This window comes from Gigantopelta aegis, chromosome 10 (assembly GCF_016097555.1).
Source record: "Gigantopelta aegis isolate Gae_Host chromosome 10, Gae_host_genome, whole genome shotgun sequence".
NCBI classification, from domain to species: Eukaryota; Metazoa; Mollusca; class Gastropoda; order Neomphalida; family Peltospiridae; genus Gigantopelta; species Gigantopelta aegis.
Genome location: NC_054708.1, coordinates 89,941,025 through 89,967,813, shown reverse-complemented (window position 1 = coordinate 89,967,813; position 26,789 = coordinate 89,941,025). Strand labels below are relative to the sequence as shown.

Genomic DNA, 26,789 nt, shown 5'->3' with positions numbered 1-26,789 from the left:
AATCTCTGTATGATATTGAATGGTCAGACGTTTTTGGGCACTATTGTTAATTCTTCTAGTTGCACAAACAAGGTAATGGTCACTAATGGCATGTATATAGGTACTTAAGTTTCATAGATCTGTTCTGGCTTGTTGGTATAATTGTGATCTATTAATGTTTCCGAGTCAGCTGTAATTCTTGTGGCTCTAGTGATTACCTGTTGAAAACCATATTGTTCAAACCACTGAAGCCATCTTCTAGGGGGACTTCAGATAGTCTATATTTAGATCACCAGCTATGATAATTTCAGTATCCCCAACATTAACAGCTTTTGCAATTTGCTCTTCAAATTTGTCTATCCAGATAGCTAGTGACTTTGGTGGTCTGTACACTGAGCAATATAAGGACTTGGATCCAGGGAGATTTATCTGAAGCCAAATACTTCCAACTTCATTTATTTCCAGACCAGTACTTCTCTTGTAGTTAATAGATGTAGAAACATAAATTACAATTCCTCCGCCATATCTGTTAGCCTATCCCATCTTACAAGATCATACCAAATATAGTGTGTCATCTACATCTGATATCTGAGAGAAATGTTTCATTGATACCTAGTATATTAACTGTTCTTTTACTGTTTATAAGAAGTTTTAAGTGAACTAATTTTGGTAGTAGATGTCTAATATTCAATTAGCTATACATAATCCTTTCTTTACCAAACCAAAGGTACTACAGTCATTGTCATTAGAGCTAGTAGTATTAATGTTTGCAACTGATCCAGTAGCAGCAATGATGGTTTATATATATTGGTTTATATATATCGATGAAATTGGGTCAAAATGGGTCCAAGATAGGGGCGCCATGCATGAAGGTGAGTGGTTCACAGCTGATTTCGGATCATTTGCGCGAACACCCGATGTCTAGAAAGTTCATTACTGGTTGCTGTGGCTGTCATGAAATAGTTGCGGAGGTAACGTAACACAATGTGACGGTCATCTGCCTGTGATGTCACATGTGGTCCACCCGGTCAGGGGCGATCAGCTGTGGTGCCTGTTTGTTGTACTCATGTCCGCAGATCATAAATTGCCTGTCGACTGCAACCCAACATCCTTGCAATGTCAGCTACTGATGTTCCTGCGTGCAACATGCTGACGGCACGTTCACGCTACACATTTGTGAGCTGTGGCATCGATTTAATGTGTTTTTTCTTTTCAAATGGAGTGTACACATTGCCATTACAATATTTATTCCTGAAAAAACCCCACTCATTGACTTTATTCAAATTTTAGATTGTGGAGTTTTTAATTTAACTCAGTATAATTTAAGTTTCATTTGATGTCAAAATAAAATATAAATATAAAAATAAAAGTGTTTTGGAAATAACAAAAATATACTATTGTTGTGTGTAATTTAGAAAACAAGCATCTCAGAAATAAATAATTTGTAATAAATTCCATAGTATGAAAAAGTGTGTTCCCCGTGGGATGCACTATAGAGATATGTTTCTATTATTTAACTCTTACAACTGTGTTCCTGTCACACACAATTCCTTAAAATTGAAGGTGTGATTGTATGTTTAAATCAAATTATGATGATTAATGTGAGGCGAGATTGCAGGTTTGAAAAACCCCCAATAAAGCCATGCAAGAAAACCAAAACATTCAGAGTGTGTGATAGCTCGCTAGACTATGACTATGACACCGTTTTTAACATGCCTATATCCACTAGGGTTCAGGCATGTCTCCCCCTGGTCTCACCCCTGGCAAGGCCAGCGATTCGATCAGGGGCAGCGCTCGCTAGATTAATCTCCTATATATTTAACACATGGTCAGTTATTACAAAACAATGAGGGTGTGTGATAGCTCGCTAGATTAATCTCCTATATATTTAACACATGGTCAGTTATTACAAACCAATCAGGGTGTGTGACAGCTGGCTAAATTAATCTCCTATATTTAACACATGGTCAGTTATTACAAACCAATCAGGGTGTGTGACAGCTGGCTAGATTAATCTCCTATATATTTAACACATGGTCAGTTATTACAAACCAATCAGGGTGGGTGACAGCTCGCTAGATTAATCTCCTATATATTTAACACATGGTCAGTTATTACAAAACAATCACGGTGTGTGACAGCTCGCTAGATTAATCTCCTATATATTTAACACATGGTCAGTTATTACAAAACAATCACGGTGGGTGACAGCTCGCTAGATTAATCTCCTATATATTTAACACATGGTCAGTTATAACAAAACAATCAGGGTGGGTGACAGCTCGCTAGATTAATCTCCTATATATATAACACATGGTCAGTTATTACAAAACAATCAGGGTGGGTGACAGCTGGCTAGATTAATCTCCTATATATTTAACACATGGTCAGTTATTACAAAACAATCACAGTGTGTGACAGCTCGCTAGATTAATCTCCTATATATTTAACACATGGTCAGTTATAACAAACACATGGTCAGTTATAACAAAACAATCAGAGTGTGTGACAGCTCGCTAGATTAATCTCCTATATATTTAACACATGGTCAGTTATAACAAAACAATCAGGGTGTGTGACAGCTCGCTAGATTAATCTCCTATATTTAACACATGGTCAGTTATTACAAAACAATCAGGGTGGGTGACAGCTCGCTAGATTAATCTCCTATATTTAACACATGGTCAGTTATAACAAAACAATCAGGGTGGGTGACAGCTGGCTAGATTAATCTCCTATATATTTAACACATGGTCAGTTATTACAAAACAATCACAGTGTGTGACAGCTCGCTAGATTAATCTCCTATATATTTAACACATGGTCAGTTATTACAAAACAATCAGGGTGGGTGACAGCTCGCTAGATTAATCTCCTATATTTAACACATGGTCAGTTATAACAAAACAATCAGGGTGGGTGACAGCTGGCTAGATTAATCTCCTATATATTTAACACATGGTCAGTTATTACAAAACAATCACAGTGTGTGACAGCTCGCTAGATTAATCTCCTATATATTTAACACATGGTCAGTTATAACAAACACATGGTCAGTTATAACAAAACAATCAGAGTGTGTGACAGCTCGCTAGATTAATCTCCTATATTTAACACATGGTCAGTTATAACAAAACAATCAGGGTGGGTGACAGCTGGCTAGATTAATCTCCTATATATTTAACACATGGTCAGTTATTACAAAACAATCACAGTGTGTGACAGCTCGCTAGATTAATCTCCTATATATTTAACACATGGTCAGTTATAACAAACACATGGTCAGTTATAACAAAACAATCACAGTGTGTGACAGCTCGCTAGATTAATCTCCTATATATTTAACACATGGTCAGTTATAACAAAACAATCAGGGTGTGTGACAGCTCGCTAGATTAATCTCCTATATTTAACACATGGTCAGTTATTACAAAACAATCAGGGTGGGTGACAGCTCGCTAGATTAATCTCCTATATTTAACACATGGTCAGTTATAACAAAACAATCAGGGTGGGTGACAGCTCGCTAGATTAATCTCCTATATATTTAACACATGGTCAGTTATAACAAAACAATCAGGGTGGGTGACAGCTCGCTAGATTAATCTCCTATATATTTAACACATGGTCAGTTATAACAAAACAATCACGGTGGGTGACAGCTCGCTAGATTAATCTCCTATATATTTAACACATGGTCAGTTATTACAAAACAATCAGGGTGGGTGACAGCTCGCTAGATTAATCTCCTATATTTAACACATGGTCATTTATTACAAAACGCAATTTCATCAACTTAATTTTTACCTGTATCATTCTTTATTTTTAAAGCATAGGTGGGGACATTTATGATTCCAGGGGCTGGCATGCATAAATCTCAGCTGAAGAAATGGTGTCATCGGCCATTCTTGCTGTTACCGGAACGCGCCGGAAGTTGAGCGGTTAGGGGATGTAACTGCCTAATTTTTCTCACTAATTTCTAATAGAGGCTATATTAACATTATTAATGGCCTTAGGAGATTTTCTACAATCAGCGTCATACTTATATAAACATGATGCATCATAGTTTTGATAAAGTAAGGTACTCAATACATGAAAATAATTGAAGTTGTTATACATACATTTGCATAAAAACCATCTAAATTTTGTCCAAAGCATTGGGAATTTTACTGGCATTTTCTTCTTTACCAAATACTTAGTCCTGTCTACAGGTATATACAAGAGACCAAACTTTTCTTTATATCCTCTACAGTCACATGCATGGCAGCATAAGAGTTTTCCATGTTTACATGACAAACTTGTGTGATTTTCTTCACCACAGTAACTGCAGAATATTATGATTAGTAGTCAGTATTCCTGAGAAAGGTTACAGTTGCTCTGTTTGTGAGGTGAATACCAAAGGTTACAGTTGCTCTGTTTGTGAGGTGAATACCAAAGGTTACAGTTGCTCTGTTTGTGAGGTGAATACCAAAGGTTACAGTTGCTCTGTTTGTGAGGTGAATACCAAAGGTTACAGTTGCTCTGTTTGTGAGGTGAATACCAAAGGTTACAGTTGCTCTGTTTGTGAGGTGAATACCAAAGGTTACAGTTGCTCTGTTTGTGAGGTGAATACCATCTACATGAAAAAAGGTCCTCCTTCACTTGTCCATTTTCACAAACCGTGATAGTATTGCTTTTAGTATCTCACATTGTGGCACTCACATATATCCGGTAATTAAAGGGTTTCACATTAACATCTTTCCTTTGGGGAATGAATGAATGAATGAATGAATGTTTAACGACACCCAAGCACTAAAAATACATCGGCTATTGGGTGTCAAACTATTGTAACTCCATGGGGGAAGTCCAGAGACTAATATATCAACCTCGGATTGTGTTTGTTTATGAATTCCTAAGATTAGTTCATCATAGTCATTTCAATGTCTTCCAAATGAGTGTTACTGATCACGAATAATTACTTTGGAATAATTAGGAATGAGGTTAATGTTTTTAACTGTATATGTAATTGCTTTTACTCTTGTCCCTCTGATTGTTTTCACATCTGTGTTATTTAATCCTCTTGTTATTCCTTTTAGTAAAGATGACCCAATGATATGTGTTGTGTTTTATTTTCTGTTGTGTGTGTATCGGTCAGTTCCTGGGCTTACAGACTTAGTGTATGTGGTAAACAGTCTCTTGAATGCTGGTTTTGGAATAGGAGTTGGTGTAGCTGCATTTTTACTGCTTTCACAAGGTGTGTGTTGTATAGCTGGGATGTTACTTAAGCTATCGATATACCTTCACACATTTCCAATGCAGATCACTCTCTCCATACTGAGATTCTAGCACAGATGTTTGCATCTCCTTTACACTGGTGTCAGGTACATGCTGAATGGCGCATGTGCTAACCGATACTTTTGGAAGTACACACTGCAGATCTATATCTCATTTTTGAGTCGCAGGCTCAGGTACAATTTGGGTTTTCTTTGTACTGGTATGAGTAGTTTGAGGTACATCTGGGGTGGTACATGTGCCAACAGATATTCTTAAAATTTGATACTGCACTTCTTTATTTCTTTTCTTAGTTGTAGGCTCTGGGCCCGTGCTTATAAAACTTAAAGTCTAGACTTTATAAGCATGGGGCCTGGTCTAGTTTGTCTTTCCTTTGCATGGGTAGCTTGAGGTTTAGCAGTTTGTGTACACACAGTAGACAAGGTGCAACTGTTTTGTTTGGTCTGGCTCTGTAATTTATTCTGTAGTAACAGCACTTGTTGTTTTAGCTGGCTAATCTCTTCCCTCAAAGTACTTGTAAGCATGGTATCACTCTCAGTGAAGTTTGGGCCTGGGTATGCTACAGACAAGCTGCTGGTACCATTCTTTGCGAATAGTTTAGGTTTTGGAAGAGATTTATAAGCACGTTTCTTATTTCAGTCTCAGTAGGATGAAATCTCATAAGGAATCTCTAACACCTTAGATAACACTTATTTACACAATCCAATCTGCTAATAATGTCCTTTAATTCCCTACATGCCCACAATAAAATATAATGTCCCAGTACTCCATTATCACAAATTTAATTTTTACTGTTTTAGACCTGATCAGAGGAGCTATCACTATCTGCAGAATATTCCTGTTCTCCCGTTTCATCATCAGATTCCTCCAGTTCTGTTGCATCTCTCTCCAGCATATCAATTAATTTGTGTGGTAAGATAATTTCATCTTCACACCAGAGTGATTCTCCATTCTCTTTCCATATTCTTGTCTGATAATTTGATCGAGCAACATGTTCTCTCAAGCACGTCCTACTCGGAGGCAATCTAGCCAGGTCAATGGTAGTGTCAACTGAAATATATCCCTGTCACACTGTGACTTGAGCATCAAGTGCCTCACCTCATCTACACGCTCCAACTTTGATTTTCCATACAGTGCGCAGGTGAACTTTTCACACCCAATTAGAAGATCGTCATCCATATTCCAGTCACCTCCCAAGTGATTCAGGGCATCACAGTATGCAGTAGATTTCAGTAACAACTTGAGAGGTTTAAAGCTGCAGTGTCTGGAATATTTTTATTATTTAAGCATTTAGAATAGATGATCCAGTTCTGTTTGGTACATAAAAGGCCCACCACATTGCTATAGTTTCGCAATGCTCGCTTATCTACATTATCTAGGTCAACTGCAAACCCATTGGCCAGCTTGTTTTTCTTTCAATTAGCGGGACGCCAGTAGAACTGGGAATTTACGCAATTTGCGCAGGCACTGAGCTTCTCACGTGATTTTGAACAAATTTAATTGTCTTGATTGAGGGGTCGTCTCATACCTCCAAAATATATTTATATCCATAGAGGTATGGTGTAATACCTTTCCAGGAGTCGATGGGGGATTTGCCTTGTAATTTTGACAGTGACCAGCGGTTGGTATATGCGTTACATGTAAGGTGGTGTTAATAATTATGTAACGCTCTAGGGGTAGAGGAAGAGGGTGGTATGTTCGATATACGTAACATTTATGAAAACTATATGTTATTTCTATTCATTACTTAGACCTAAAAATGTGGTGTGTTTTTTAAATGTGCGGACAGTCTAGGATTGATCCCCATCGGCGGGATTGTTCCAGCCAGTGCGCCATGACTGGTATATAAAAGGCCATGGTATGTGATATCCTGTCTGTGGTATGGTACATATAAATGATCCCTTGCTAAAAAATAAAAAAATAAAAAAATATTTTAAAAATGTAGCGGGTTTCCAAGACACATGTGCAGGGATTTCAGTGGGGTTGGGGGTTATAGATTGCATTGAGTGAAGTTTATATGGGGCCATGTTCCCCCAGAATTTTTTATTTTTTTTATCTTGGTCAGGGAAGGATTTCGACCCCCAATACTATCCCCCCTTCACATGCGCCCGTTTCCTCTCTTAGATTTTATGTCAAACATTTGACATCCAAAAGCAGATGATTATTAAATCAATATGCTCTAACACTGATGTCGTTAAACAAAACAAACTAACTTTACTCTTTCCAAATGAAATAATATTTATTTGAATTTGTAAATTTTACCACACGTAAAATTAAAAAGTGAAAATGGGCATTTTCTACTTCAGTATATTTTATTAAAAATATATACATGATCAATGTGTTATACAAACTAAACTTTGAAAGTTCTACTAAAACTTTATAAAAGATTAATTCTTAAATAGGAAGGTACGATTGTCGATAGTACATTGTCAAGATCAAAACCGGTTTTAACGAAAGAATTATAGTACGTATATTTGATGTTTTGAGACGAACCCTACAATTTCAAATCCGCAAACGCACCTGTTAACTGATATTATTATATGGTAACCAGACACTGTCCAATACCCCTGAAAGAGCTGACCGAATCACAACTGGTGAATGCATGTAGCGTCAGCATCGCCTCACACATTTGCTCTGTGTAGTGTTCAGAGAGATTTGTAATGTTAATAAGGTGCTTCTTCTTGTCATGATCTGTATTGAAGAGGACAGTAATGTCTATTTCTCCGGCATGATAGAACAAGATCCAGTATATGTCACTGTCTGGACTCCTGACCATTGCATACTGGTAACCCTGTTCTGCAGAATAGATGCAGTAGAGAACAACCCTTAATTCTGTCTCTTTCTTCTTGTGATAATAGGGGATAGAGTACAATACTGTGCAGACGAATACATGCAATTACAGGACATATTTTCTAAACAGAAGACTTAATATGACATTACAGTGTATGACACAAACACAACTCGACTGTACATTTGAGTGTGAGGTGTATTTTAATGAATCAATTATGTTGGACTCTTGGCTGATATCATATCCAGTTGAGTGAAATAATGTGATCTAGGCTTTAGAAAGAAAGAAATGTGTTATTTAATGATGCACTAGACACAGTTTTATGTATGAGATGAGAAAGGGAACCCACTGATGCAACTCCATGGGCTACACTTTTCAGTTAGCAGCAAGGAATCATCAAGCACCATCCTACAGATGGGATAGTACATATCACAGCTTTTGTTATAATGTGTGGAATGAGAGATAGCATAATAGGCCCAATGACAAGGATTGATGATAAACTGATCACACATCAGCCGAATATCAGTATAAGCAGTAAAATATGTAGCACAGTCATGAGTTTGCTACAATTTTTAAGATGTTATAGACTAACAGAGACTTTTTAAGTACTGTAATTACATATCAAATATACTTTTTGGCATAAAATATTAGTGGCTGTATATTGAATGTGTTTCTGATCGTTCTAGTATTTGTACTATAGGTTAAATTTAATTTTATTTCCTACAATATTCTGATCGTTCTAGTATTTGTAATAGGTTAATTTAATTTTATTTCCTAAAATAAATTGTTTCGTGTCTACAAAATTATTTGAAAACAAAATCCAGTTTGGACTTCTTAAAAATATTAAGATGACCAGAAACACATTGAATATACAACCAATGATATTCTAAACAAGAAAATATATTTAATGCATATTTTTAGACATTAAAAGATTTTATTAGTTAGAAACATCTTACAATGTAGGAAACTCAGGACAGTCCCTTTAATTAAATCCATTATTATCCACATAGTTCAACATAAACGAGTTAATAAAAATCATATGAAGCACATGTAATAACAATTGTAATTATGTAATTTTGGGAAGTGATGGCATAATATGACGTTGTTTTCCCAATTTTGGTTCAGGCTGTGCATGTGAAATATAACATCATTTCATTGTATCCTTCTATAGTTGTGTTGATATACTTTGAGATGGTCTTTATTAGACATACAAAAATAATAATATAGATAATAAAAAAATTATTACACTGGCATAGGAGTTGTACTGATTTTACGAAACTCATGTCAAAATTCATGTATTATCCTCACTTGATCGGGAAATAGTTTCATAAAATCAATACGACACACAAGCTTGAATAATGATTTCTATTTACCTTTCTTTTCTTTTCTGCAGCTGTAGTATTTGCTTCTGTTTTTACTGTCTCAAGCATATCCATAATACCCAATGATTTTTGAAGAAACTCTGAAAAGAAAAAACACATTATTCAGGCATCAGTATAAGTTAACAAAGGGTGTCCAGATGTAAAAAAGTCAGGAATGGTACGCAATCCTCCACAAAATCTTATTAAACAAAAACTACACAACCAAAAAGTGGATCATTCGTGTGTTAATTCAAATAGAAAATACATGTACATCAGTGAGGAAAATAATCACAATCAACACCAGAACTGATTTTATTGAGTGAAAACACACCAGTGTGTCTGTGAAGGGATTTTATAGGATGTTAATGAGTGAAAACACACCAGTGTGTCTGTGAAGGGATTTTATAGGATGTTATTGAGTGAAAACACACCAGTGTGTCTGTGAAGGGATTTTATAGGATGTTAATGAGTGAAAACACACCAGTGTGTCTGTGAAGGGATTTTATAGGATGTTAATGAGTGAAAACACACCAGTGTGTCTGTGAAGGGATTTTATAGGATGTTAATGAGTGAAAACACACCAGTGAGTCTGTTAAGGGATTTTATAGGATGTTAATGAGTGAAAACACACCAGTGTGTCTGTGAAGGGATTTTATAGGATGTTAATGAGTGAAAACACACCAGTGTGTCTGTGAAGGGATTTTATAGGATGTTATTGAGTGAAAACACACCAGTGTGTCTGTGAAGGGATTTTATAGGATGTTAATGAGTGAAAACACACCAGTGTGTCTGTGAAGGGATTTTATAGGATGTTAATGAGTGAAAACACACCAGTGTGTCTGTGAAGGGATTTTATAGCATGTTAATGAGTGAAAACACACCAGTGTGTCTGTAAAGGGATTTTATAGCATGTTAATGAGTGAAAACATATCAGTGAGTCTGTGAAGGATTCTTGTAGGATGTTAATGTTAATTAATTAACATGTTATTAATATGTTGTAGATCGCCCGCCCACAGATGTTTCTGAATGTCGGCACGGTTAAATGTCTGCGAAATATGCATGTCTTTGTTTACCTTCCGGTGACTGAAGTATTAAATTGTTACGCATCAATTACTTCCGCTGCGCAATGCGTAACATGCCCTGTCTAAATGTATGGCATGTCTTCTGCCAATCGAAGGGCGCAGTGCATGTTCTGTAGTTTGAATGAGCCAATCATAGGGCTTATAAGCAAGTTCCTTTGTTTAATCCCAAAAAGCGGGCATTCATTTTCCGGCAGCGATAAAGCAACACGTTATCATAAGCGCTAAAGTTTTATCGTTATCATAAGCGCTAAAGTTTTATCCACTCATTTTTATTATTATCCCGTTTTGATCATGGCTGACGTGCGTCAGTTTTATAGTATACCTGTTTGGTATGTGTTACGGAACGACGAAGTTCTACGACTGAGACTTTACATGAGGGAGAATGAAACTAAGCAACAGGCGCTATTTTGTTTTATGCTGGACTGTTCGGCAATGTGCGAAGGGTGCTACTTGTGTTACCCGAACGAGTTTGAGCAGCTTTGTGTGGGTAATACGACACAACGCAGTAATTAAAAAACCACTAGATTTGTGTTTTTCCCCTGAGCCGGCCGATCACCGTCACCAAACATGAGCGACTCCGAAAGTGAGAGGGATACTAGCCCAGCTGAATTGTCCGACATGGACAGGGTTACAATATGGGCGCAGAGGAAAAAACTTGCAGACAGTACCATTGCGGAAATCCTGACAATCTCTGACGGGTACGTTGTCATGGCAGGACCCACAAATTTATTTAAAATCATTAGCAAACCCTAAAAGTCAAGCATCCCATTATGACATTGTCGATTTTGTTGACAACTCTGGCGTTAGTTTGAGGGAGGAGGTTGTCTCGGGGTCAGTGAATGGTCAGCTTATTTTTAAATCAGGTCCTGCTAAGCCCAAGTTAGATCAGATTAGCCAGAATCAGTGGTCTATGTCGAATTTAGCCATCATGTATCGACTACTGCAGGACGGGGCCTTGGCACAAGCCAGTATTTTAGATTATCTGTCCTACAGCACAAGACTCTATCAGCTTTTGGCAGTCTATGACCAATCATCAGTTTTTTTCTATGATCGTGAGTATCGGCGACTCCAGCATACTCACTCGTTCCGCTGGGGCACGGATGTTCCACACCTTCAGGTAGTGTACCTTAAACCTAGGCAACCACGTTATGGTCAGCAGGTACCTCGAGCTAACCCCAATGGTTATGGGTCGGGTTTTTCATCCCACACTCCCCAGGGTATGGAAATCTGCAGACTTTTTAACGGGAGGAGGGGCTGCAAATTGTCTGCATGTAGGTTTACACACCTGTGCTCAATTAAAGGGTGTGGTCAAAGACACCCAGCCTACGAACACTCCTTTGTTACTCACGCAAAAAACGGTTAGCTTTGAGTTTGACTGCATGGGAGAGCGAGTTGGGGCAAGATCATGACCGTGAATTTATCCTATCAGGCATAAAGGATGGATTTCACATTATAGACCCTAACGCAGTGCCAGCCAAAGTTGAAATGAAAAATCATACCTCAGCCCTCCCAAATAGCCCTTTATATACAGCAGCTACAGCTCAGGTAAGACAGGAAATAGAGCAGGGAAATTATGTGCTATGCCCTACCCCACCCACAATAGTTAGCCCCATGGGGGCTATTCCAAAGTCTGGGGGAGGGGTTAGATTAATCCACGATTGCAGTCGTCCGACAGGTAATGTCAATGACTATGTTTTAGACTTGGAAAAACAAAAGTTCCAGTCAGTTGACGATGCAGTTAAGCTGGTTACTCCAAACTGCTACATGGCAAAGGTTGACCTCATATCTGCCTATAGATCCGTTTATATTAGTCAGGAAAGTCAAAAAGTAACGGGGTTGAAGTGGGTTTTCCCAGAAGGGGCCAGCTATTATTATGATTGTAGATTGCCTTTTGGCTCAAAAGTTGCTCCAGGTATATTCCATAGGCTCTCCCAGGCAGTCAAACGCATAATGGAACACAGGGGGTTTCTCATTGTGGCATATCTTGATGATTTCTTTGTGTGTGAACCCAATCTGAATAGGTGTATTCAAGGCCTAAATACACTCATTAGTCTATTACGAAAATTAGGGTTTGATATTAATTGGTCTAAGGTGGTGGACCCTACCCAAAAGTTAATTTTCTTAGGGGTCGAAATTGACTCTAGTAATATGTCCCTGCAGCTACCACCACATAAGCTTAACTTGTTACGAGAAGAATTGGCGGTCTTCTCGCAAAGAGTGCGCATTTCAAAGAAACAGCTTCAGTCTTTAGCAGGCAAACTGAATTGGGCAGCATCGGTGGTTTTTGGCGGGAGAGTATTCCTTCGCAGGATAATCAATGCCCTCAGTTCTTTAAAGCATGCCTCGCATAAAATGCGCTTAAATGGCGAAATAAGGCAAGACTTGAACACATTTGCCCGGTCAACTAAGAAGACTTACTTACATTATCTATTATCATATGTAAGGTTTTGTCAGGAGTTACACATTCCATTTTCTCCGATATCGGCTTCTAACTTGGCGCGTTACATAGCCTACTTGTCGTCAAGGCTAACTTTCAGATCTATTCAAAACTACCTGTCAGTGGTGAGGCTGGTACATTTAGAAGGTAATTTTAGCAATCCTACATTATCTCATTATGTAAGCTCAGTACTTAAAGGAGCTAAACGGATTTTGGGGGATGCTAGGACACCGAAACTTCCTATCACCCCTCCTATTCTACGTAAGATCTTGGGGCAGCTATACCTCACAAAACCCAGGGACATTACCTTTTGGGCTGCTTGCTTAGTGGCTTTCTTTTCCTTCTTCCGGAAATCTAATCTGTTTGTCCAATCTAGTACAATGTACTCGCCAGGTATCCACTTGAGTAGGGATCAGGTAGAATTTCACAATGGTGGGGTTAACTTGGTAGCCTATGGGACAAAGACCATACAGTTCCACGAAAGATCCCTTACCATTCCCTTACCTCGCATTAGGGGATCTTGTCTTTGCCCAGCACAGGCATTGCTATTATCCTTCAAGGTTTCGCCATCCCCAGAACACAACTGCCCTTTGTTTATGTATGTCTCTCATCAAGGACTAGTACCTCTCAGCTATGCAGGGTTTTTATCTCGTCTAAAGGAGTGTTTGCAGGCAGCAGGGTTACAACCAGGCCTTTACTCAGGGCACAGCTTCCGCAGGGGTGGTGCCACCTTTGCTCTGGAATGTGGGTTACCAGCCGATCTAATCAAATCTCAGGGGGATTGGAAAAGTAATGCTTATCAGGCCTACCTAGACCCCTCCCCCTCCATGCGCCAGAAGGTAGCAACCACCTTGGGAGAACATATTGCCAAGTATCCTGTGTAGAGGTGGTTTTGATCCGATTGTGTCATTAGACTGTGCTTTGACTTATATTGTGTTATTTTAGAAGAATTAGCTTAGTATATCCAGATGGGTCCTGCATGACAAACGTACATGTATGTATATGTATTATATGTGTGTGACTTTGACCTGCCATGGAGTTAGTGGACAGTTTATTTTACAACTGACACAAGGGGGTGCCCACAGGATGATCAGTGGACATTTTTCAGATGTGTTCATGTGGGTGCCTCTCAGTTCTTCAACTCTGTGAATATACCATCCAGTGACTGGTGCTGCCTGGAGGTGATGAACTTGGGTGTTTGTATGTTGATGTTCAACTTGTTATGTGTTGTCACTTAATTTTAATGTGCTTACCTAGCTTAGCCTCATGTTTACCTAAGTTATACTTTGTACATACTACCTTGGTTTGGGTGTTTTGGAGGACCATAGTTCTAAAGTCCTATGTCATCTTTCACGACATTAGGTACGAGCATGTATAAATAAAACTATGGTCTATTACCCAAACCAAAATATGAATGTGTTGTTGTTTATTCTAGTATATGGCATATATAATTTATCGCAAACAGTTGTTAATGTGAATGTTAATTAATTAACATGTTATTAATATGTTGTAGATCGCCCGCCCACAGATGTTTCTGAATGTCGGCATGGTTAAATGTCTGCGAAATATGCATGTCTTTGTTTACCTTCCGGTGACTGAAGTATTAAATTGTTATGCATCAATTACTTCTGCTGCGCAATGCGTAACATGCCCTGTCTAAATGTATGGCATGTCTTCTGCCAATCGAAGGGCGCAGTGCATGTTCTGTAGTTTGAATGAGCCAATCATAGGGCTTATAAGCAAGTTCCTTTGTTTAATCCCAAAAAGCGGGCATTCATTTTCCGGCAGCGATAAAGCAACACGTTATCATAAGCGCTAAAGTTTTATCCCCACCCACCTCACCCTAATTCTGTTATTTAATTTTAGTTATTTAGTTTAGTGATTATGTAGTTATAGTTTGAGATGGAGGACCATGGTTCTAGATGGAGGACCATAGTTCTAAAGTCCTATGTCATCTTTCACGACATTAGGTACGAGCATGTATAAATAAAACTATGGTCTATTACCCAAACCAAAATATGAATGTGTTGTTGTTTATTCTAGTATATGGCATATATAATTTATCGCAAACAGTTGTTAATGTTAATGATGTGAAAACCTATCAGTGAGTCTGTGAAGGAATTTTATAGCATGTTAATGAGTGAAAACACATCAGTGTGTCTGTGAAGGAATTTTATAGGATGTTAATGAGTGAAAACACAACAGTGTGTCTGTGAAAGAATTCTATAGGATGTTAATGAGTGAAAACATATCAATGAGTCTGTGAAGGATTCTTGTAGGATGTTAATGAGTGAAAACACATCAGTGAATCTGTAAAGGAATTTTATAGGATGTTAATGAGTAAAAACATATCAATGAGTCTGTGAAGGGATTTTATAGGATGTTAATGGCAGAAAACATATCAGTGTGTGTGTGTGTGTGTGAAGGAATTTTATTGGAAGTTAATAAATAAAAACAGGTTGTAAGGAGTTGTGTGGTTTAGAAAGCTGCCATACCAGGAAACTGGCAGAACTTTCTGCGGGTTGACAGCAACAAGACAGAACTATTCAGTTGCCTGTCCAAGGTTCTCCTTCAGGCGTTCTATGAGGAAGACAAGGAAGTTGTCTTCTATGATGGGAAGGGAGTGCTCAGCACACAGCTACTGCATGATCTCCACATCCTAACCCCATGCAACAATGAAGAAGCTGATAGTCATATGCTCCTGCATGTATAACACACTGCACAGCATGGCCACCACCAGATGCTCTTTCACACTGTTGACACTAATGTTGTAGTCTTGGCTGTGTTTGCCATAAATCAACTACCAGCTGGATGTGAACTGTGGCTAGCATTCGGAAATAGCAAGAGCTTTTGCTACCTGGCAGCCCACCAAATAGCTGTGAGCCTCGGACCAGAGATGTCATGTGCTGTTCCAATGTTCCATGCTTTGACAGGTTGCGACACTGTATCGAGTTTTGCTGGACATGGAAAGAAGACAGCATGGTCAACATGGAAGTCACTGCCTGAACTGACAGATGCGTTACTGATGCTGGCAAATGAACCAATGGAGATTCCAGATGATGCAATGAACATAATTGAGAGGTTTGTCATACTTCTTTTTGACAGAACCTGCACCAAGGTGGACCACGAAAGATGGAAGCGACAAATCCCGCCTACCCGAGCTGCTCTGGTGGACCATGTCAAGAGAGCAGTCTACCAGGCTGGTCACATCTGGGGGAGTACACTGCTACCAGACCCTGTGTTGCCATCACCAACTGACTGGAGGTGGGTGAAGACAGAAGGAATGTATGAGCCCCACTGGACAACGTTGCCACAAGTATCAAAATCCTGTCATGAGCTGATCTCTTGTGGCTGCAAGAAGTGGTTGCAGAAAGCACTGCAGGTGAAAGAAGGCTGCACTTCAGGCCTCTGCTTCTGTGAGAGAGAATGTGCCAGCTGACTCTCTTTACTCAAACATTAACATGCCATGTTGTCTTACCGTGATGAACAATTCACATGATCAAGATGTGTTCATATAGAATGATTCAAATAGTATACAGCAATTACACTGGTCTTTTCAAATAACTTAAGTAGCATAGTTAATGGCTTCAGTACATTCACTGAACATTGTTACATGTTAATGCATAACTGTACTCACTACTGCTACGGTTAAATCCAGTTATCACTATAACATGTAGAGACAATCTCACCATTTTGTTGCATTTTCTTTCCTTTATTATTGCCTTACGTTGTAATAAAACATATCGTCGCTGAACTAAGAAAACCTTGTATGTACAGTTTTAGCGATTTTCACTTTTTTATTCTTTCAGAAGCAGAACTCTGTTATCTTTTTGTTGTCAAAAACTCGTACATGTCTAGGCAATGGAAAGTATGGAAAATGTCAAGTAAGTAAAACATGTATTTGAAAACCACTGTTTATTTGTTATGAAAACATTGTATCTACTAACTGATTATTTTTATTCTTATCATATTTCAACCTTTTCTATCGGGTAAAGGTAAATTGTTAGTGACCAAAGTGTCTATATTGTATATATGTACATATTAATTATGTATTCAACAGGTGGTCAAGGAAAAGCTATCATACCAGAAAAGAAGTGTAGGCCCATCAGGAATTTCCATATTTAAGGTCCAAGCATATAAATACCAAAAATACCATCTTGGATTCGGAGATTCACGCAAATTTTTAGCCCTGCTCAACATAATTGTTAGTTCTACATGTATACTAAGCAGATGTCTTTTATGTCATGTATCTAGTTTTCATAACGGCAGAATTTTTTTTTATAAATTTAAGTTGTGTTTTTTTAAATGTAATATATATTATATGAAAGAATTATGATTAGATATTTATATCATTGTATATGAAAGCAAAACAAGAGTGTCACAATGTCTAGCTGCTTTTGACATCATGCAAGATATCACAAAAACTAATTCTAATTCTACGCCAGTCATCTAGCTAAACTGAGTTTAGTCTTTATACCTTACTACTGCTGTCCCATGGTAAAGTGAACAAAAGAGACTCATCATGTGTTTAGTCTTTATACCTTTCTATACTGCTGTCCCATGTTAAAGTGAACAAAAGAGACTCGCCATGCATTTAGTCTTTATACCTTACTACTGCTGTCCCATGATAAAGTGAACAAAAGAGACTCGCCATGCGTTTAGTCTTTATACCTTACTACTGCTGTCCCATGATAAAGTGAACAAAAGAGACTCACCATGAGTTTAGTCTTTATATCTTACTACTGCTGTCCCACTGTAAAGTGAACAAAAGAGACTCACAATGAGTTTAGTCTTTATATCTTACTACTGCTGTCCCATGATAAAGTGAACAAAAGAGACTCGCCATGAGTTTAGTCTTTATACCTTACTACTGCTGTCCCATGATAAAGTGAACAAAAGAGACTCACCATGCGTTTAGTCTTTATACCTTACTACTGCTGTCCCATGTAAAGTGAACAAAAGAGACTCGCCATGAGTTTAGTCTTTATATCTTACTACTGCTGTCCCATGTAAAGTGAACAAAAGAGACTCGCCATGCGTTTAGTATTTATACCTTACTACTGCTGTCCCATGTAAAGTGAACAAAAGAGACTCACCATGAGTTTAGTCTTTATATCTTACTACTGCTGTCCCACTGTAAAGTGAACAAAAGAGACTCGCCATGAGTTTAGTCTTTATATCTTACTACTGCTGTCCCATGTAAAGTGAACAAAAGAGACTCGCCATGCGTTTAGTATTTATACCTTACTACTGCTGTCCCATGTAAAGTGAACAAAAGAGACTCACCATGCGTTTAGTATTTATACCTTACTACTGCTGTCCCATGATAAAGTGAACAAAGAGACTCACCATGCGTTTAGTCTTTATACCTTACTACTGCTGTCCCATGTAAAGTGAACAAAAGAGACTCACCATGCGTTTAGTCTTTATATCTTACTACTGCTGTCCAAAAACAAAGTGAACAAAAGAGACTCGCCATGAGTTTAGTCTTTATACCTTACTACTGCTGTCCCATGTAAAGTGAACAAAAGAGACTCACCATGAGTTTAGTCTTTATACCTTCCACTGCTGTCCCAAAACAAAGTGAACAAAAGAGACTCACCATGCATTTAGTCTTTATACCTTACTACTGCTGTCCCAAAACAAAGTGAACAAAAGAGACTCGCCATGAGTTTAGTCTTTATACCTTACTACTGCTGTCCCAAAACAAAGTGAACAAAAGAGACTCACCATGCGTTTAGTCTTTATACCTTACTACTGCTGTCCCAAAACAAAGTGAACAAAAGAGACTCACCATGCGTTTAGTCTTTATACCTTACTACTGCTGTCCCAAAACAAAGTGAACAAAAGAGACTCGCCATGAGTTTAGTCTTTATACCTTACTACTGCTGTCCCATGTAAAGTGAACAAAAGAGACTCACCATGCGTTTAGTCTTTATACCTTACTACTGCTGTCCCATGATAAAGTGAACAAAAGAGACTCACCATGAGTTTAGTCTTTATACCTTACTACTGCTGTCCCATGATAAAGTGAACAAAAGAGACTCACCATGCGTTTAGTCTTTATACCTTACTACTGCTGTCCCATGATAAAGTGAACAAAAGAGACTCACCATGAGTTTAGTCTTTATACCTTACTACTGCTGTCCCATGATAAAGTGAACAAAAGAGACTCGCCATGAGTTTAGTCTTTATACCTTACTACTGCTGTCCCATGATAAAGTGAACAAAAGAGACTCGCCATGAGTTTAGTCTTTATACCTTACTACTGCTGTCCCATGATAAAGTGAACAAAAGAGACTCACCATGCGTTTAGTCTTTATACCTTACTACTGCTGTCCCACTGTAAAGTGAACAAAAGAGACTCGCCATGAGTTTAGTCTTTATACCTTACTACTGCTGTCCCATGATAAAGTGAACAAAAGAGACTCGCCATGCGTTTAGTCTTTATACCTTACTACTGCTGTCCCACTGTAAAGTGAACAAAAGAGACTCACCATGAGTTTAGTCTTTATACCTTACTACTGCTGTCCCATGATAAAGTGAACAAAAGAGACTCGCCATGAGTTTAGTCTTTATACCTTACTACTGCTGTCCCATGATAAAGTGAACAAAAGAGACTCACCATGCGTTTAGTATTTATACCTTACTACTGCTGTCCCATGTAAAGTGAACAAAAGAGACTCACCATGAGTTTAGTCTTTATACCTTACTACTGCTGTCCCATGTAAAGTGAACAAAAGAGACTCACCATGAGTTTAGTCTTTATACCTTCCACTGCTGTCCCAAAACAAAGTGAACAAAAGAGACTCACCATGCATTTAGTCTTTATACCTTACTACTGCTGTCCCAAAACAAAGTGAACAAAAGAGACTCGCCATGAGTTTAGTCTTTATACCTTACTACTGCTGTCCCAAAACAAAGTGAACAAAAGAGACTCGCCATGAGTTTAGTCTTTATACCTTACTACTGCTGTCCCAAAACAAAGTGAACAAAAGAGACTCGCCATGAGTTTAGTCTTTATACCTTACTACTGCTGTCCCATGTAAAGTGAACAAAAGAGACTCACCATGAGTTTAGTCTTTATACCTTCCACTGCTGTCCCATAGTAAAGTGAACAAAAGAGACTCACCATGACTTTAGTCTTTATACCTTACTACTGCTGTCCCATGGTAAAGTGAACAAAAGAGACTCACCATGAGTTTAGTCTTTATACCTTACTACTGCTGTCCCATGTAAAGTGAACAAAAGAGACTCACCATGAGTTTAGTCTTTATACCTTACTACTGCTGTCCCATGTAAAGTGAACAAAAGAGACTCACCATGAGTTTAGTCTTTATACCTTCCACTGCTGTCCCAAAACAAAGTGAACAAAAGAGACTCACCATGCATTTAGTCTTTATACCTTACTACTGCTGTCCCAAAACAAAGTGAACAAAAGAGACTCGCCATGAGTTTAGTCTTTATACCTTACTACTGCTGTCCCAAAACAAAGTGAACAAAAGAGACTCGCCATGAGTTTAGTCTTTATACCTTACTACTGCTGTCCCAAAACAAAGTGAACAAAAGAGACTCGCCATGAGTTTAGTCTTTATACCTTACTACTGCTGTCCCAAAACAAAGTGAACAAAAGAGACTCGCCATGAGTTTAGTCTTTATACCTTACTACTGCTGTCCCATGTAAAGTGAACAAAAGAGACTCACCATGAGTTTAGTCTTTATACCTTACTACTGCTGTCCCATGTAAAGTGAACAAAAGAGACTCACCATGAGTTTAGTCTTTATACCTTCCACTGCTGTCCCAAAACAAAGTGAACAAAAGAGACTCACCATGCGTTTAGTATTTATACCTTACTACTGCTGTCCCATGTAAAGTGAACAAAAGAGACTCGCCATGCGTTTAGTATTTATACCTTACTACTGCTGTCCCATGTAAAGTGAACAAAAGAGACTCACCATGCGTTTAGTATTTATACCTTACTACTGCTGTCCCATGATAAAGTGAACAAAGAGACTCACCATGCGTTTAGTCTTTATACCTTACTACTGCTGTCCCATGTAAAGTGAACAAAAGAGACTCACCATGCGTTTAGTCTTTATATCTTACTACTGCTGTCCCAAAACAAAGTGAACAAAAGAGACTCGCCATGAGTTTAGTCTTTATACCTTACTACTGCTGTCCCATGTAAAGTGAACAAAAGAGACTCACCATGAGTTTAGTCTTTATACCTTCCACTGCTGTCCCAAAACAAAGTGAACAAAAGAGACTCACCATGCATTTAGTCTTTATACCTTACTACTGCTGTCCCAAAACAAAGTGAACAAAAGAGACTCGCCATGAGTTTAGTCTTTATACCTTACTACTGCTGTCCCAAAACAAAGTGAACAAAAGAGACTCGCCATGAGTTTAGTCTTTATACCTTACTACTGCTGTCCCATGTAAAGTGAACAAAAGAGACTCACCATGCGTTTAGTCTTTATACCTTACTACTGCTGTCCCATGATAAAGTGAACAAAAGAGACTCACCATGAGTTTAGTCTTTATACCTTACTACTGCTGTCCCATGATAAAGTGAACAAAAGAGACTCACCATGCGTTTAGTCTTTATACCTTACTACTGCTGTCCCATGATAAAGTGAACAAAAGAGACTCACCATGAGTTTAGTCTTTATACCTTACTACTGCTGTCCCATGATAAAGTGAACAAAAGAGACTCGCCATGAGTTTAGTCTTTATACCTTACTACTGCTGTCCCATGATAAAGTGAACAAAAGAGACTCGCCATGAGTTTAGTCTTTATACCTTACTACTGCTGTCCCATGATAAAGTGAACAAAAGAGACTCACCATGCGTTTAGTCTTTATACCTTACTACTGCTGTCCCACTGTAAAGTGAACAAAAGAGACTCGCCATGAGTTTAGTCTTTATACCTTACTACTGCTGTCCCACTGTAAAGTGAACAAAAGAGACTCACCATGAGTTTAGTCTTTATACCTTACTACTGCTGTCCCATGATAAAGTCAACAAAAGAGACTCGCCATGAGTTTAGTCTTTATACCTTACTACTGCTGTCCCATGATAAAGTGAACAAAAGAGACTCACCATGCGTTTAGTCTTTATACCTTACTACTGCTGTCCCACTGTAAAGTGAACAAAAGAGACTCACCATGCGTTTAGTATTTATACCTTACTACTGCTGTCCCATGTAAAGTGAACAAAAGAGACTCACCATGAGTTTAGTCTTTATACCTTACTACTGCTGTCCCATGTAAAGTGAACAAAAGAGACTCACCATGAGTTTAGTCTTTATACCTTCCACTGCTGTCCCAAAACAAAGTGAACAAAAGAGACTCACCATGCATTTAGTCTTTATACCTTACTACTGCTGTCCCAAAACAAAGTGAACAAAAGAGACTCGCCATGAGTTTAGTCTTTATACCTTACTACTGCTGTCCCAAAACAAAGTGAACAAAAGAGACTCGCCATGAGTTTAGTCTTTATACCTTACTACTGCTGTCCCAAAACAAAGTGAACAAAAGAGACTCGCCATGAGTTTAGTCTTTATACCTTACTACTGCTGTCCCATGTAAAGTGAACAAAAGAGACTCACCATGAGTTTAGTCTTTATACCTTCCACTGCTGTCCCATAGTAAAGTGAACAAAAGAGACTCACCATGACTTTAGTCTTTATACCTTACTACTGCTGTCCCATGGTAAAGTGAACAAAAGAGACTCACCATGAGTTTAGTCTTTATACCTTACTACTGCTGTCCCATGTAAAGTGAACAAAAGAGACTCACCATGAGTTTAGTCTTTATACCTTACTACTGCTGTCCCATGTAAAGTGAACAAAAGAGACTCACCATGAGTTTAGTCTTTATACCTTACTACTGCTGTCCCATGTAAAGTGAACAAAAGAGACTCACCATGAGTTTAGTCTTTATACCTTCCACTGCTGTCCCAAAACAAAGTGAACAAAAGAGACTCACCATGCATTTAGTCTTTATACCTTACTACTGCTGTCCCAAAACAAAGTGAACAAAAGAGACTCGCCATGAGTTTAGTCTTTATACCTTACTACTGCTGTCCCAAAACAAAGTGAACAAAAGAGACTCGCCATGAGTTTAGTCTTTATACCTTACTACTGCTGTCCCAAAACAAAGTGAACAAAAGAGACTCGCCATGAGTTTAGTCTTTATACCTTACTACTGCTGTCCCAAAACAAAGTGAACAAAAGAGACTCGCCATGAGTTTAGTCTTTATACCTTACTACTGCTGTCCCATGTAAAGTGAACAAAAGAGACTCACCATGAGTTTAGTCTTTATACCTTACTACTGCTGTCCCATGTAAAGTGAACAAAAGAGACTCACCATGAGTTTAGTCTTTATACCTTACTACTGCTGTCCCATGTAAAGTGAACAAAAGAGACTCACCATGAGTTTAGTCTTTATACCTTCCACTGCTGTCCCAAAACAAAGTGAACAAAAGAGACTCACCATGCATTTAGTCTTTATACCTTACTACTGCTGTCCCAAAACAAAGTGAACAAAAGAGACTCGCCATGAGTTTAGTCTTTATACCTTACTACTGCTGTCCCATGATAAAGTGAACAAAAGAGACTCGCCATGCGTTTAGTCTTTATACCTTACTACTGCTGTCCCATGATAAAGTGAACAAAAGAGACTCACCATGCGTTTAGTATTTATACCTTACTACTGCTGTCCCAAAACAAAGTGAACAAAAGAGACTCACCATGCGTTTAGTCTTTATATCTTACTACTGCTGTCCCAAAACAAAGTGAACAAAAGAGACTCGCCATGAGTTTAGTCTTTATACCTTACTACTGCTGTCCCATGTAAAGTGAACAAAAGAGACTCACCATGAGTTTAGTCTTTATACCTTACTACTGCTGTCCCATGTAAAGTGAACAAAAGAGACTCACCATGAGTTTAGTCTTTATACCTTCCACTGCTGTCCCAAAACAAAGTGAACAAAAGAGACTCACCATGCATTTAGTCTTTATACCTTACTACTGCTGTCCCAAAACAAAGTGAACAAAAGAGACTCGCCATGAGTTTAGTCTTTATACCTTACTACTGCTGTCCCAAAACAAAGTGAACAAAAGAGACTCGCCATGAGTTTAGTCTTTATACCTTACTACTGCTGTCCCAAAACAAAGTGAACAAAAGAGACTCGCCATGAGTTTAGTCTTTATACCTTACTACTGCTGTCCCAAAACAAAGTGAACAAAAGAGACTCGCCATGAGTTTAGTCTTTATACCTTACTACTGCTGTCCCAAAACAAAGTGAACAAAAGAGACTCGCCATGAGTTTAGTCTTTATACCTTACTACTGCTGTCCCATGTAAAGTGAACAAAAGAGACTCACCATGAGTTTAGTCTTTATACCTTCCACTGCTGTCCCAAAACAAAGTGAACAAAAGAGACTCACCATGCATTTAGTCTTTATACCTTACTACTGCTGTCCCAAAACAAAGTGAACAAAAGAGACTCGCCATGAGTTTAGTCTTTATACCTTACTACTGCTGTCCCATGATAAAGTGAACAAAAGAGACTCGCCATGCGTTTAGTCTTTATACCTTACTACTGCTGTCCCATGATAAAGTGAACAAAAGAGACTCACCATGCGTTTAGTATTTATACCTTACTACTGCTGTCCCAAAACAAAGTGAACAAAAGAGACTCGCCATGCGTTTAGTCTTTATACCTTACTACTGCTGTCCCACTGTAAAGTGAACAAAAGAGACTCACCATGAGTTTAGTCTTTATACCTTACTACTGCTCTCCCATGATAAAGTGAACAAAAGAGACTCGCCATGAGTTTAGTCTTTATACCTTACTACTGCTGTCCCATGATAAAGTGAACAAAAGAGACTCACCATGCGTTTAGTCTTTATACCTTACTACTGCTGTCCCACTGTAAAGTGAACAAAAGAGACTCACCATGAGTTTAGTCTTTATACCTTACTACTGCTGTCCCATGTAAAGTGAACAAAAGAGACTCACCATGAGTTTAGTCTTTATACCTTCCACTGCTGTCCCAAAACAAAGTGAACAAAAGAGACTCACCATGCATTTAGTCTTTATACCTTACTACTGCTGTCCCAAAACAAAGTGAACAAAAGAGACTCGCCATGAGTTTAGTCTTTATACCTTACTACTGCTGTCCCATGTAAAGTGAACAAAAGAGACTCGCCATGCATTTAGTCTTTATACCTTACTACTGCTGTCCCAAAACAAAGTGAACAAAAGAGACTCACCATGCGTTTAGTATTTATACCTTACTACTGCTGTCCCATGTAAAGTGAACAAAAGAGACTCACCATGCGTTTAGTATTTATACCTTACTACTGCTGTCCCATGATAAAGTGAACAAAAGAGACTCACCATGAGTTTAGTCTTTATACCTTACTACTGCTGTCCCATGATAAAGTGAACAAAAGAGACTCGCCATGAGTTTAGTCTTTATACCTTACTACTGCTGTCCCATGATAAAGTGAACAAAAGAGACTCGCCATGAGTTTAGTCTTTATACCTTACTACTGCTGTCCCACTGTAAAGTGAACAAAAGAGACTCACCATGCATTTAGTATTTATACCTTACTACTGCTGTCCCATGTAAAGTGAACAAAAGAGACTCACCATGCATGTTTTGTCTTCACTTGATGATTAGTTTCAAATGGTTTGTATTACAATACTGTTCTATAAACTGATAGAATTCTGGAAATGTTTTGCTGGTAATGTTCTGGAAAACTAGAGAGATAGATCTATTTTGTATTAATATTCCTGAATTACTGTTTCACTTTTCCCTAAATTTCCTCTCTTAAAATTTTAACCTTAGTTTTTCTGGCTGAGACAAATACCTTCCACCTGTTTTGTTAGCTCATTCCTACTTGTACCTGGTGGTTTCTCTTGAACAGCTTCCTTAGAAACATCATTCAAACATTCTAGAAATGTCCTTTTATCATCCTTTGGGGTCTGAACCTGAAAAGCAGTATCACAAAGACACAGAGTTAGAATCTGGATGCAGGGTTCTGAACCTGAAATATGCTGCAAATAACACAGGATTAGTCAAAGAAATCATTGGTGTTACCTGTCCCTAACACAACACTATACATAACATGCACTGTTAAAATATATAACAGAAGACATAGCACTGACTAACTTTAATGTAATATGTACTGATGGCTGACTTACCAAAGAAGGAATCTTGTAAATATTTTCTGTATTCAAAAGATGGTGGGCAATATAAGCTTGTCCCTGAAGTTTTATGTTATTGGTGTTACTGTATATACTTATGAGAAAACAAAAGAAACTGGATGCTCTCTAGATTCACCAGTAGATATCGGCCATCAAACTGATTTGTCAAAAACAGCAGACATATGAACAATTGTGAGTGGTTATATTTAAATGTAATGAATGTGTTGTCAAAATATTATTCACAGATAATGCTACTATCATATTTATGTAATGATTAATAATTTTAAGAAATGTTTTGTATGTTATTATAGACATTGTATGTCTGCTACAACATGTACTTTTTCAGTTTTTTCAGCTGTTTCTTTCGAGAGCATTAATTAATTATGTTCTCAGTTTGTCATTGGTGTTACCTGTCATTGGTGTTACCAGGTAATGAGTAACACCAATGACAATGCATTTTAATTAGATGCCGTTTCCCTCGCTAAAGCATATTTTTGCAATTGATTTGGAAATTAAAGGGACTTTGGGTAAAATAAATGTTTTGTTGGAATATAAAGAGTATATTGTCAACGTCCCTAACTACGTTATGCTTCCAACTCCATTCGGTTTGTTTTCATGTTCACGGTTCACACATTCAACATCCAATTTG

At 38.1% G+C, this 26,789-nt stretch overlaps 1 protein-coding gene across 1 annotated transcript in view; it reads right to left on the bottom strand.

The window, feature by feature from the left end:
* Positions 1-26,789, bottom strand: part of LOC121383902 (polycystic kidney disease protein 1-like 2) — a 188,321-nt gene that overhangs the window by 115,410 nt on the left and 46,122 nt on the right. Inside the window, exons 8-9 of the mRNA XM_041514000.1 lie at positions 25,840-25,924; positions 9,412-9,500 (exon numbers count right to left, since the gene is read on the bottom strand). Coding sequence (XP_041369934.1) covers positions 9,412-9,500; positions 25,840-25,924 — 174 coding nt within the window. The remainder of the gene's footprint in view (positions 1-9,411; positions 9,501-25,839; positions 25,925-26,789) is intronic.